General features: G+C 39.5%; 1 protein-coding gene across 5 annotated transcripts in view; it reads left to right on the forward strand.

The window, feature by feature from the left end:
- lrp1bb (low density lipoprotein receptor-related protein 1Bb) overlaps positions 1-14,183 on the forward strand; it is a 326,595-nt gene that overhangs the window by 273,171 nt on the left and 39,241 nt on the right. For all 5 annotated transcript variants that reach the window (XM_034218589.1, XM_034218591.1, XM_034218593.1 and 2 more), the window contains 10 exons: positions 3,877-4,058; positions 4,301-4,500; positions 5,137-5,325; positions 5,447-5,595; positions 5,830-5,923; positions 6,152-6,268; positions 6,901-7,020; positions 8,325-8,444; positions 11,230-11,346; positions 12,335-12,441. In XM_034218589.1, the coding sequence (XP_034074480.1) occupies positions 3,877-4,058; positions 4,301-4,500; positions 5,137-5,325; positions 5,447-5,595; positions 5,830-5,923; positions 6,152-6,268; positions 6,901-7,020; positions 8,325-8,444; positions 11,230-11,346; positions 12,335-12,441 (1,395 nt within the window). The remainder of the gene's footprint in view (positions 1-3,876; positions 4,059-4,300; positions 4,501-5,136; positions 5,326-5,446; positions 5,596-5,829; positions 5,924-6,151; positions 6,269-6,900; positions 7,021-8,324; positions 8,445-11,229; positions 11,347-12,334; positions 12,442-14,183) is intronic.

Here is a 14,183-nt window from a genome sequence, read left to right on the forward strand (position 1 = left end):
CATGGTGCGTTACTCCGTTACTGCGTTAGTTTTTTTATATAGTCAACAGCCAGGCGAACAGAGATGAGAACTGTACTTAAGTACAGTACTTGAGTAAATGTACTTAGATACTTCCTGTGTCACATGCGGAGACGGGCTGTGGGCGTGTTTGTGTTGTTTACTAACAAGACTATAATGGCGGCGGCGGAGCTCAAGTCTAGTTTCTCCACCTGGAGATATTCTCACTATTTCACTTTTGTCGAGCACAAAGAAAAGAACGTTTTAGTTAAATGTAAGTTGTGTCTTGGCGGGTCAAAGATCCTATCTACTGCCCAAACCAGTAATTCAAATCTCTTAAAACATCTGCAAAAACAACATGCTGGGACGAAGCTAGTAGCTAAGACCACAGAGACTCAACCGACGCCACTCCACCTCCACCTAAGCAACAGCGGCTGGATTTTAACCAAGGGACTGCTAGCCAGGGAAAAGTCGATAAAGCCATTGCACGGTATGTTGTAAGGCAAGGCAAGGCAAGGCAAGTTTATTTATATAGCACTTTTCAACACAAGGCAATTCAAAGTGCTTTACAAAAAATGAAAGAGATTAAGAAAATGGCATTTAAAATCAGTCATTAAAAAGAAAAGCTAATAAAATAAACATTAAAAGAAAAAATACATGGATAAAAGTTACAGTGCTGTCAATTAAACATTAAAAGAAAAAAGTACATGGATAAAAGTTACAGTGCAGTCTAAGATATGAATAGTTCAATTAAAAGCAGCGACAAAAAGAAAAGTCTTCAGCCTGGATTTAAAAGTAGTCAGAGTTGCAGCAGACCTGCAGGTTTCTGGGAGTTTGTTCCAGATATTTGGAGCATAATAACTGAACGCTGCTTTACCATGTTTAGTTCTGACTCTGGGGACAGAAAGCTGACCAGTCCCTGAAGACCTGAGAGATCTGGATGGTTCATAATTTAGCAGGAGGTCAGAAATGTATTTTGGGCCTAAACCATTCAGTGCTTTATAAACCAGCAGCAGTATTTTGAAATCTATTCTTTGACACACAGGAAGCCAGTGTAAAGACTTCAGAACTGGAGTGATGTGATCCACTTTCTTAGTGTTAGTGAGGACTCGAGCAGCAGCGTTCTGAATTAGCTGCAGCTTTCTAATAGATTTTTTAGTGAGACCTGTGAAGACACCATTGCAGTAGTCCAGTCTACTGAAGATAAAAGCATGGACAAGTTTTTCCAAATCCTGCTGTGACATTAGTCTTTTAATCCTAGATATATTCTTTAGGTGATAGTAGGCTGATTTAGTAACAGTTTTAATGTGACTGTTGAAACTCAGGTCAGAGTCCATGACTACACCTAGATTTCTCGCTTTATCTGTTGTTTTGAACATTGCACACTGAAGCTCAGCGCTAACTTGTATACGTTCTGCCTTGGCTCCAAAAACCATTACCTCAGTTTTATCTTTGTTTAATTGGAGAAAGTTCTGACACATCCAGTCATTGATTTGTTCAATGCACTTACTCAGTGTTTGAATTGGAGCATTGTAGAACACATGCAGGCTATTGCTACAGTGGAGTCACCCGCGTTCAGGGAGCTAGTTAGCATGATAGCATGTCCGGGCGGCACACGGCATATGGGACGGAAAACTTTTTCCAACTACCTGGAGAAAGAATATACAAAAATGGAAAGCCAGCTAATATCGATGCAATCCAGATTGCATATAATGCATGTCAAGTTGATCAACAGATTGTATTATTTTCCAATGCAATAACAGTACTGAAAGGAAGGCTATAAGGGCATTAATGAGACATTTTTTCAAGTAACGAAAACGTTACTTTTCACAGTAACGCATTACTTTTGGGTGTAAGTGACTAGTAAAGTAACTGAGTTACTTTTGACACGAAGTAACTAGTAATGGTAACTAGTTACTGGTTTTCAGTAAAGGCCCTGTCACACTGTCCCGAAATTGACACCCGATGGACACACGAATATGGAATTGTGAATTTCGCACGAAGATGGCCCCGAACCACACACGAAGGCAACATTTACATTACATTTAAGACATACAACTGCAATGAAAGTACCAAAAACAATTGTGTTACAGTACTATGATACTGTACTGATATCTTCAGACTTTGTTCTTTACTTTATCCGTCGTTATATGTAGAAAATATTACGTTTTCTCCGTAATGTTGTTTCCATAACAACAACAACTTCCTGTCAACTGTCCTTCAAAATAATATATTATATCCTTTTTAGTTTCACAGAACACAAATTGGGTTATTTACATAATATATTTACATGATTTTGTTGTGCAATAAAACAACCCGATGGACACACGATAAAGGAAATGTTCAAATTCGGCTGTGATCGTAGCAACATCGGGCCATTCGTGAGGGCATCTTAAGCCATCGTATGACCGCCGGTGGAGTTTCTCAGGCTCCGGCAGCAACTTCGTGAGCGGTGGCAAAATCTTTGGCATGCCAAAAAATTGCCGAAGGACCTTGCGAAGGTTCATTTTCGTGTTGAATTCGTGTGTCAATTGTGCCCTTCGTAAGGCCATCGTGAGGGCATCGTGAGGGCATCGTGTTATCATCGGTGCCATCGGGCATTCGCCCCGATCAGAGTGAGGGCGAATGCCCGATGGCACCGATGATAACACGAAGATGACACGATTTGACAAGATGCCCTCACGAGTGCCTTACGAAGTTGCCGCTCACTAAGTTGCTGCCGGAGCCTGAGAAACTCCAGCGGCGGTCATACGATGGCTTAAGATGCCCTCACGAATGGCCCGATGTTGCTACGATCACAGCCGAATTTGAACATTTCCTTTATCGTGTGTCCATCGGGTGTCAATTTCGGGACAGTGTGACAGGGCCTTAACTAGCACAACACTGTTTACAACTGATAATATTTGCAATCAGCTGGGTGAAGTGGTTTGTATTCACATTTGCATGAAATTGCATTTCTGTTTGCACTTGGTCAAACCACATTGTATGGATAATGGAGCTCTTTAAAATGCACAACAAATGGTTTTGTGCACATTTAAATGTTTGAAAATGTTTTCACTCAGATCTATATATTAGCCAGTACAGCTGTAAATGCACATGAAAATACTATTTACAAGTACGTGATTAAGAGTCACTACAAGTCTGTACCTTAGACATTATATCATGTTCTTTACTGAGTGAGAATAATGATATGCTTACTTAGATCGCCCACCGTTGCTGTCATACAGCAGCAGAACGGATGTGTGCCCTCTATATGTAGCCTCTTACAAGGTGTGCATCATTTTGGGTGAAACTAAACTATTACCTTTTTTATTATTGTTTAAGTCTTAAGACAGTTTCTGGCTCCAAAAACATGCAGTGCACCAACTACTTCTCTTCACACAAGACTTCACCAGATTCCTGACCTAAAAAAACATGACATGATACTTTTAACTTTCAGCAAAACTCTAGCTCTCATGCCTTATGTAGGTGGCTCAAATAAGGAAGTAAAGGAAACACAAAGAACATATTCATTTTACGATCAAAGATATTTAACATATCCCTTTTTTTGATATAAGAAATGTATACTGAAGCAAATCACAATTGACAGTGTCTTCTGTATATGACTCACTTACTTAACAACAACGCTCAGCCTCTGGTCTGCAGTACCCTTCAGCAGCTGTGCGTCACAGAGGATATGCATGTGTAGCCGTTACCGTTCAATTGTACATCATCTTGTGTGTCAGAAGTGAATAAATGAAATAACCACTTGTCCTTTAATGCCATCTTATTCTTCAAAGTTACTGTACTTCAAAGTTCTTTACAATCATTCATGGATAAATGTATAGCAATAGACAAACCTCCATACTTAAAGTGATCTTCCTTTCTTTGTGTTACTAGGTAGTCCATAAAACAGCAGTACCCAGTGCCTTAGCAGTGGATTGGATTGGGAAAAATCTGTACTGGTGCGATGCAGAAAGGAAAACAATGGAAGTTTCCAAAGCCAATGGTCTCTACCCAACTGTCCTGATCAGTTCTGGCCTCAATAGCCCCACAGATCTAGCTCTGGACCCTCAGACTGGGTAAGCTTATCACCACAACTGTAAAGCTCACCATACATCCTTAGTGTTTCCTTAATATGGATTGATTTCGTAGCCTGAGGGAGAACAAGGATATACTTGCTCCTTTCAGATGGTTAACCTGGAAACTGTTAGATCCATTTTGTTTGATGTGTATCAATATGTGTCAAAACTCATTTAAATTCCTATCACATTCCGCCTGCTGGAGAATGTAGCTCTTTGATCTACTCTGTACTTCTGACTAGGTACGTGTTCTGGGTAGACTGCTGTGAACCCCCCCACATCGGCCGTATTGGCATGGATGGTCGAGGGCAGACGGTTATCGTTGACACGGAGATCTATAGCCCCACTGCCCTCACTATCGATTACACCAACAAGAGGCTATACTGGGCAGACGACAACCACATCCTTCTTGCCAACATGGATGGAACCCAAAGACGCAAAGGTGATGAACTGCAAAAAGGTCTGCAGCCGGCAGCTGGTTAGCCTACCTTAGCAAAGACGCTATCTCTATTTGCTCCAACTCTTACTTTGAGAAAACATATTATGCTCATTTTCAGGTTCATATTTGTATGTTGTGCCTCTACTGTGACATGTCTGCATGCTTTAATGTTTAAAAAGGTCTTTATTTTCCTCATACTGCCTGCAGCAGCTCTTTTAACCCTCTGTCTGTAACCAGAGTTGATTGGTTAGCTGGCCGGCTCTGTTGTGATTGGTCAACCGCTCGTAGTGCTAGCCAATAGAAGTGCAAGTGTTACATAGTGATGTCATTTCAGGTAGTGTGGGCGAGAAACTCCCTCTAGTGAACTTATTTAGCACACCATTTACATGCACATAAACCTATTTAACACATTGCTGTTGATGTTAAACCGTAACGTGCAAGGTTGGACTTAAAGTATTAACACTGTTTAAGTCACTAAATGTTGGACAATTAAAAATGTCACTGAGCTATTCTAAAGGCTTTAAAATCTGGATAAATACATGTGTGTGGAGGGGACTAATTGGCAGTTGATGTAAGTGCTAAACTGACTACAACAAATAATTTAATTGAATCTTGCCTTGGCCATTTGTCCCTCTCCAGTGTCCTACGATCACATCCAAGGGGTAATGGCTCTGACTTTGTTCGAGGACTTTATCTATTGGACGGATGGTAAGTCCAAATCACTTCGACGTGCTCACAAGACGACTGGCGCTCAAGGGATGGAGCTTCTCAACTCCTGGCAAGCCATCAAATCCATCAAGGTCTACCACTCCCTGCGCCAGCCTGAAGGTACGGAGTCCATCTGGCACTCCTGTTGGTTCTACCCTTCCATGCTGAGCGGTTGTTGCCGAGTTTCGAGAAGGAAAGTATTTATGTTACTTAGTTTTAATCTCTGTGTCCTTCTGTACAGTACCCAAGCACCAGTGTCAGATTGCGAACGGAGGATGCAGCCACCTGTGTCTTCTGTCTCCCGGTGGGGAACACAAATGTGCCTGTCCCACAAATTTTTACTTGGCTGCTGACAACAAGACATGTCTCTCCAACTGCACTTCCAGTCAGGTCAGCCAACTCCCCCTCCCACTTCCTGCTTCTATTTGTCCATGTTTTTTCTTGTTTCTTTTCCCTCCTGGCCAAATTGCTTCACTCTGATAGTTTTTCCTCTTCAGACATATACTCGAAGGAGATGGTTGTATATTGATTTTGACTTTGGCTTTGAAGAATGTTGAAGCTAAAACGAGTCAAATATTCATGTTGACCTCAAATTCTGTTTTTATTTTGTATTTCTACTTCTAGTTTCGCTGTGGGACAGATGAGTGTATCCCTTTCTGGTGGAAGTGTGACACGGTGGACGACTGTGGGGATGGATCGGATGAACCTACTGACTGCCGTGAGTGCCATGTTGTTCAAAGTTCAAAGATTTAAAATAATACTAATGTATACCAGAACACTTCAAGGTCATCTTTGAGGGATATTAATATTGAATTGGAACTGTGTTTCTGTCTTTGCTAGTTTATATTTGTAGCATTTAATGGCATTACACAATACCTTGAACTGATATATATAATATCTGATTGAACTTTTAGAGTATATATATAGTTATGATCTCTTCCAACAGCGGAATTCAAATGTCAGCCTGGGCGTTTCCAGTGCGGTACTGGCCTGTGTGCTCTTCCTCCATTCATCTGTGATGGAGAGAACGACTGTGGGGACAACTCAGATGAAGCTAACTGTGGTGAGGATCTAGCAACTTTAGCTCTTTAATTAATTAAGGAAATCTAAGTGGTTCTTTTTAACTTTTTTTTAAATGCCATTCAATACTTCTTCCTTATTGCTGTGCTGTTTCTACATTTGCCAGAAACCTGTCTGGCTTACAGAATCAATTAATCTGTATGCCCAGTAGTGTCATGTATTTAGTCATTTTGATGGTGATGGTACAATTCAGTCTACGAATTGATGAGTTGATCACCAGGAAATGAATCAAGACCACTTTTAATAATTGTTTGGAAATCAATTAATTGTTGGAATAATTTATCAAGTCAATTCAAATGATTGGGCTTGGGGCTCTTTTTCACAAGCTATTTCAAAATGTCACCTTGAGTTCTAATGACATTACGAACAGGACATTTTCCATTAATTGGAAAAAAAAGTAAAAGATAGCTGAATCATAATCTGTATTCAATACAAAAAAAAGTAAAAACAATGGATGTTTGAAAAACCTTTATAAGCAAATGTATTAGCTTTTCATAAACTGGCCAAGTTGCAGGGTGAATGACTAGCAGCCAGTAAATGCTTTGCTTTGTCTCGACATCCCATCATTTCTTATTGATTCAACCTCCCGCTGCTCTTGCCCATTTTCTCTTTCAGAGACATACATCTGTCTGTCAGGCCAGTTCAAGTGCACCAGGAAACAGAAATGCATCCCTCTTAACCTGCGCTGCAACAGTCAGGACGACTGTGGAGACGGAGAGGACGAGACGGACTGCCGTAAGGCTCTGCATTATTACTTTCAAACTCATGGACTTACAAAATGGCTTTCAGACCGGAGAGCTCATGAATAAAGTTTCAATCTGTCCCGACAATGCAGCAAAAGCCTATAACACAGCCACTATTTTAAGATTTGTTTTTATATATATAAACAACTGTGGAGTGTGGATATGTATAAATCTATTGGTCATATGTATTTTCAATTTTATTAATATTTTGAAGTTTTGAAAAGAAAACAAATAATTTCTCAAATAAGAATCAACGTATTTGTTATGTTTAATTTGATACTCTCCATTTATCGATCTAGTTACGATGCACCTCACTCAGAATACAAACCCGTGTTTTTCATAAAGATTAGGTAAAACACAAGAAACTTAAATACAAAACAAAGATAAAATAATAGTAGAAATAACAAATGTAAACAGTAATATATATTTAATTTAAAATGAAAGCTGATTACATGACATTGATACGCATAAGGGACTAAGAAATGTTCTCATTATGTATACAGACTAGAGGGGTGATTTTTAAATATACATTCATACACACATAGTATACTCAGCTATACCAATGTACATATACATACAGTACATACATACACATGTATACATATACATATGTATGCACATACGTACATGTTAAGACCTAATATATAAACAAATAAATAATAAATAAACAATAAAGTTATATATATATATATATATTGTTTTAATCTAGTGGATAAAGATATATCATTTGAAATGTTAGATTTATGTCCTGCTCCAACACAATGCATGACAACATGTTCATTAGGTATTCCAAAAGCAGCCCTTGTTTTGGCCTGTTCCTGTGAAAAGGGATTAGTTATTGAATCGCACAGAGGATAAGACCAGATTTCCTCTGCCCTGATGTAACTCATCAGAATATCACACCCCATTCAAGTCTTTCAGGCTGCTGTGATTTGTCTTGCATGTGATTGCAAGAGGGGTCAGAGTGGGGGGAGAGGATGCAAGATGTAAGGAGGGGGAAAGAGAGACTTAAAAAAAGGACTTTAATTAAAGTGAAGCTAATTACTTCACCCCTTCCTAGTCTTCCACAATGATTGGATGTGGTTTTAAATGCACTTTTGTAATGAGCACTGCACCACTGAAATTAAAATGCTATCTGTAACAATGTGAGGTTTTATAATAGGCAACACAACAACTACTTGTTATAATAACACACTGAGCAGGTATGTGAGTGTTTTAAGGGGGATTAATGGTTGCTCATTGGCTCTTAAATTTCAAATGTTTCAAAAATAATCCAAATCCTCTCTCTGCTCACAGCTGAAAGCACCTGCTCCCCGGACCAGTTCCAGTGCAAGGCCTCCATGCACTGCATCTCCAAACTCTGGGTCTGTGATGAGGACCCCGACTGCGCAGACGGGTCGGACGAGGCTAATTGCGGTGAGTTGTGGGAACCCACTTAACCATAAATCACAGCACTTCACTTAATTTTCAGCTAAAGGGGGGGAAGGATCTGAATTAATTTTACACTTGGCTTCACTCTGGTCCGTCTCCATCCTTCACCGTGTTCTCACCGCCTCATCGGATGATGTGTGGAGGGAGAACCACATGAAGGACAGCTGTTCGCTTTTGTCGATAAGAGCTCAGCGTTATGATCTCAGTTTGTTGTGCGACCTCACAAACATACACACAAAATAAAACAAAAAAAACATTTTTGCAAGGGCACCTTGGGAACATTCTCTACATCAGGAGGAAAAACTAACTTTGGAGGACTTTTCATCAGGGCTGTTTTGGCCTGAAATGCCTCTTTAAAGAGACAGAATTATGTTCTCTCCACAATTATGCTAAACCCTGCAGTTTAGTTTTAAGTTTTAGCAAAAGAAAAAAATATCCAATACTTTTTCATTCATGAAGTCAGTCATAATAATACAGTTTATTATTCTGTACATAACATATATATATATATATATATATATATTTTTGTTATAATGTGTTTTACTTTAGCACGTAATATCTACAAATGATGCCTTCACAATTAGGCCAGGTGTTTCTATTTGTGTGACAACCATTTGTGATAGTGTTGTCAGTTAATGCGGGTTGCACAAGATTGCAATTTGAGAATTATGAATGCTTTGATGTTTGATGCCTCACACCTCCTCTCAATAGATTTCCTTTGTAATTTCAAGTCGGTTTCATGTGACTGTTTTGCTGCTGCTTAAATGTCACTTAACTCGAGAGGACCCTGATGTAACATTGAGTAAATGCTTATCCCGCTTTGTTGAATTGTTTCTGATGTTTGACTTTAGCCCCTCAAACTGTGTTATATGCAGTCTCATCCTTTAATTCATCACCTAAAAAGTTCTCACAGAGGTAATGCTGCTTTAGAGCTACTTTATTTTCACTTTGAATGATCTCAGACAGTTTAAGGAAGTTTTGCTTGTTAGCACCGTAATGAGCTCTAGCTTAGCGGGGAAATATTACTCCTGTGTCACATCTTTTATATGCAGTTAGTGACTGAGCTGCCTCATAATGAATTGCCGCCTTGTGTCCTCGGCTGCTGCGCTCAGCTTTCCCTCCTGATTCTCTCCTCCTGCTGTCGTGTTGGAAGGAGATCCAGGCAGAATCTGCCACCCTCCCCTTATGACGCATCTCTTCCCTAACCGATAACAGCGTTACCTTGGCTATTATCCCTGATGATGTCTACGCTGAAACAACTTTTTAAAGGGAGGCTGAGTTTAACTTTGCTGGAGTAAATATGTAAAGCATCTGTTTCTTTTTTAAGTGAATGTGGATATTTTGGATAATTCCACCACTAGGCCATTAATGTTTAAACTGGGTCTGATTTAAGAATGATATACTACAGACCCTTCATACTTACTCAACCGCAAGCCACCGTTGACACATTCAGCATAAATACCAGTCACTTTAAACAGCATACACATTCATACATAAGATTACCTTTATTATTCCTTTAGGGGAAATTCACTTATTCACTCTAGTTTCATTTTACAATTACACAATTCTGACCCGAAATACACACATGCACAAACAGGACCTATAGACATGCACTAATGGAGAGTGGGCAGAGCCACGGAGCTGCCAGTGTAATGGCGTCCGGGAGCAGTTTGGGATTTGGTGCCTTGCTCAAGGAGGTGAACTGCACCTCTCCAGCTACCAATCCCACTCGATATGTTTAGGTCCTATCGGGACTTGACCGGCGACCCTTTGGTTCCCAAGACAAACTGAGCTACTGGCACCAAAGTCGACACTTAAATGCCATTTATTGACTCACAGGAGTAACATTTAAAGTGACTTTCTAAAGATGTTCAGCTGCTGTGGCTCAGGATGTAGAGCAATTGGAAAGTTGGCAGTTTCATCTCTGGCCCTTGCAATCAACATGTCAATGTAACAAGCTATGTAACCCCATATTGCTCCCGATTGCATGACTTCTATATGTAAATGTCCTTTTAGGGGTCACATAGTAAGTTAGTGGGTTAGTATTTGAAGTAGGAAGCTGTACCTTGGTGTTATTCCAAGTCTCCAAGTTCCCAATTTACTGTTAGCTTATATGTTTTAATGTGCCCACTCTTTTCACACCTCGTGTACAAGATGAATAAAGCTCATTGTTTTAGATTTTTTTGTTATACGTTTTACTTTAGCTTTACTCAGAGAGACATTGTCTTTACTGGAAACTGTGAAGATCCATCTGCTCTATTGCAACAGAACAAGACTTTAAACTAGTTACGTATCTGGTCTTTTTAGGAAACATATTTGTTAATGAACATTTATTTCAACTAATACTTTAACAAATAAATACCATTAAAGACCAAGAAGTGATGAGCTGATATAGACCAATACAGAACTAAGTTGCTGTTACTGTGTTTAAGTGATGGAATTTAAACATATCATTAAACCACTGTGATATCTACTGGTACTGAAACAGAAACACTTTGGGTCACGGTATATAGAAAAATCAAATACCTCAGTGTTTGTTGTGTTCTGTGAATCACAAACTGTTGAGGATGATTGGGAGCACAGTCAGGTATTTCATCTTACTGTGAGTTAGCCTCTGGAGTGCGCACTGTGTTTTGAACTCCGTGTCAGACTTGCTTAGGGAAACCCTGAGGAAACGATGATTACACGTAGAAAATACGGTAGCGCCATTAATATTCATGCTCTTTGAAGCCATTTTCATCTTTGTGTTTGTTTGCTCCTGATGAAAAAGATGAAAAGACCTGCGGACCTCATGAATTCCGCTGTGAGAATAACAACTGCATCCCGGACCACTGGAGGTGTGACAGCCAGAATGACTGTGGAGACAATTCAGACGAGGAGAACTGCAGTGAGTACCCGTCTCCTTCACTTTCTGGCAGCTCAGTTTGTTCTTTATACACTACTGACGTTCTACACTGAAGAATTGGGTTACTTAGAAGACACTTGAGAGCCCCTCCCACCACCACAACAAACTCTATGTCTCCCACACACCTCTGCATCTGTGGATAATGTTTCCCACTATCTTATCTTTCCTGATAATAATATGAGACTCAGACTCCGGAGCTCTTGATACCATCTCTTCTCTGTAATTCAACCCGCTCATATTCCCTTTTCATATATATTCATGCTCACTTTTTAGAAGAAAAACTTGTATTTACTCGTGGAATGACACCTCGTTAAATTCCATTTATTTTTGCGCATTGTACGTGTGTATGTGTGTGTTTGCCTTTACGTCACGTTTGCATGCCTTTTGTGTGTTCCTGCTGAGTGTGCATCATTTATGTGATTTATGAGGTGCTCATTTCCCATACCTATTAATGTCACATACATGCAAATAGAAGCCAGTCAAGTGGTGGATGGTGAAGAATTAAGCAGGTGGACCCCGCAGACAGTGGAGAGGCTGCAAATCAGATTTATTTGCTGCAATGCCTGCTGGGACTCTCTGTTGCAGCACAACTCATAACACACACATAACACGGGTTAGCTAACAGTCCTTGATAACAAGGGGAGGGCCCAGACATTGGATGTGATGCAGCTGTTTAGCTGTGCCCTAATATTCTCCTCAGGGACACACTAGCACTAAATGGCTGAAGCTATTTGGCTTTGGAAAGTGTGTTGCCCCCCCTCCATTGTGAGAGCAGCCTTGCATCTTGATCAGCTTAGCTCCTCCACCCCTAATACAAAATGACTCTAATTAGCTCAAATGATGGTTTTGCCAACACAGAACATTTGGCTAATCACTGCATCGGGGGATGTATGTATTTTTATGTATTTTTCTGGAAAAAATAATCAATTTGGCAAGATTTTATATCTGTTGTGTTTTTTTCTCAACTTAGAGCCGGTCACCTGCAACCACAAGGACTTTGCCTGCGCTAACGGAGACTGCATCTCGTCCAGATTCCGCTGCGACGGGGACTATGACTGCCTGGATAATTCAGATGAGGCCAGTGTTTGAGATATGTGTGCCACTTACTTATGAATCAAAGAGGAAGGTAAACCCACAAGTGGTGCTAATGAGGCACAGATATGAGCGGCACGCTAAATTAGAAATAAAATACTGCACACTTCAAAACTGGCTCCAAACGAAGAACACTTTTAGAGGACCAGTGTGAAGGAATTAGGGGGATTTACAGCCAGAAACGGAATACAATATTCATAACTATGTTTTCATTAGTGCATAACTCCTAGAACTAAGAATTGTTGATTGCATCCGAAGTATCTTACATTTCAACCACATTTCCCTCAGTCCCTCCAATCTAGGACGCTTTAAGACATGCTGAAAATCATGTTAGGAGAGAAAAGATATCAGTTAATCCTCAGAGATCCCTCTTCAATCCTCACTGAAATCAAAGCTGTTAGACGGTATTCAAGATGGCAGACCTGAACAACCTTTTAAGCGACGATCAGGGAGCGTGGAAATATAAAGCCCTTTTAAATATATACATAAGGCGCATGTCCTGACATAGGGTCTGTCATGTTTCTGCATTAGCCCAGAACTGACAAACCAAACACTGGTTCTAAAGAGGTTCTCGAATTTATTTGCCACTTTGGGCCACTGTAACTTTCCAACGCGCTTTCAAAAGGAGGGGTAGCGGAGGGATATTTATTATTTTGCAATCTTACAGCTAGACCCCACTAAAACCTATTCACTGGACCTTTTATCAAACATTAATACTTCACAAAGTTTTCCTTTTCTGTTATAATAGATATACTCTTAGATGAAACATAAAAACATTTCCGAGCACTTTGATTCATGTGCTAACCTATATTTTAGATCATTGGGCAATACTGGCTAACATATAATGTACAGGTCATTTTACATAAAGAGCAGTATTGTTACGGATGAAAATTACAGTATTTACCTATGGATATTGCGATTTGCTCTGCAATCAAGCTTCTATAATGGTGTGTTAGAATCACAGCTTGCAGTCCAAGCACATACTGAATATGACAAATGTTAAAGGAGATCAAATTAGACGGGTATTTAGCCTTTTGTAAAGAAAAAAATCTCATTCTAGTTATTGTACTTTCAAGTACATTAGCTTGTGAAATACCTAGAGTTTATTTGCATCTGAAAATCCTAATCCCCCATGCCTTTCATGGAAACAGATACCGCTTGTTTTGTTCATAAATATGCTTGAATATCTTAATTTATGAGGTTTCAAATTGCCATTGTAATGTTACGCTCTAATATGTGAAGAAATTAGCTAAAATGTGCCTTTTTCTAGCTTTGCACGGTGTAAAGAGATTTATGCAGCATGCATACAAAGAATGCTCAATCAGTTGTAACGATGCAGCTCAATGCATAATTCAAAGCAATATTACCATTCATTATTCTTGTTCATTTATTGCTTTATTGTATTTCTATAAAACAATTCCATGGATAGCAGAGAAAACCTTAAATAACCCTTCAATACTTGTCTTTTATAAAGTTACCTTTCAATCAGAATTAAAATACAGTAAAAAAAAAAAAATTATTCTAATATATATATTTGTATTTCTTGTTTTCTTCAAAATAGGAATGGCTTTGTAACCGTCGTTGTAACCGTCGTTGTAACCGTCGTTGTAACCGTCGTTGTAACCGTCGTTGTAACCGTCGTTGTAACCGTCGTTGTAACCCCCTAACCACAGCTAAGATGTTAATAAAACATTAGTTGTGATGCACTTAACATAGCCTAAAATAAC

This window comes from Gymnodraco acuticeps, unplaced genomic scaffold, assembly GCF_902827175.1.
Source record: "Gymnodraco acuticeps unplaced genomic scaffold, fGymAcu1.1, whole genome shotgun sequence".
NCBI classification, from domain to species: domain Eukaryota; kingdom Metazoa; phylum Chordata; class Actinopteri; order Perciformes; family Bathydraconidae; genus Gymnodraco; species Gymnodraco acuticeps.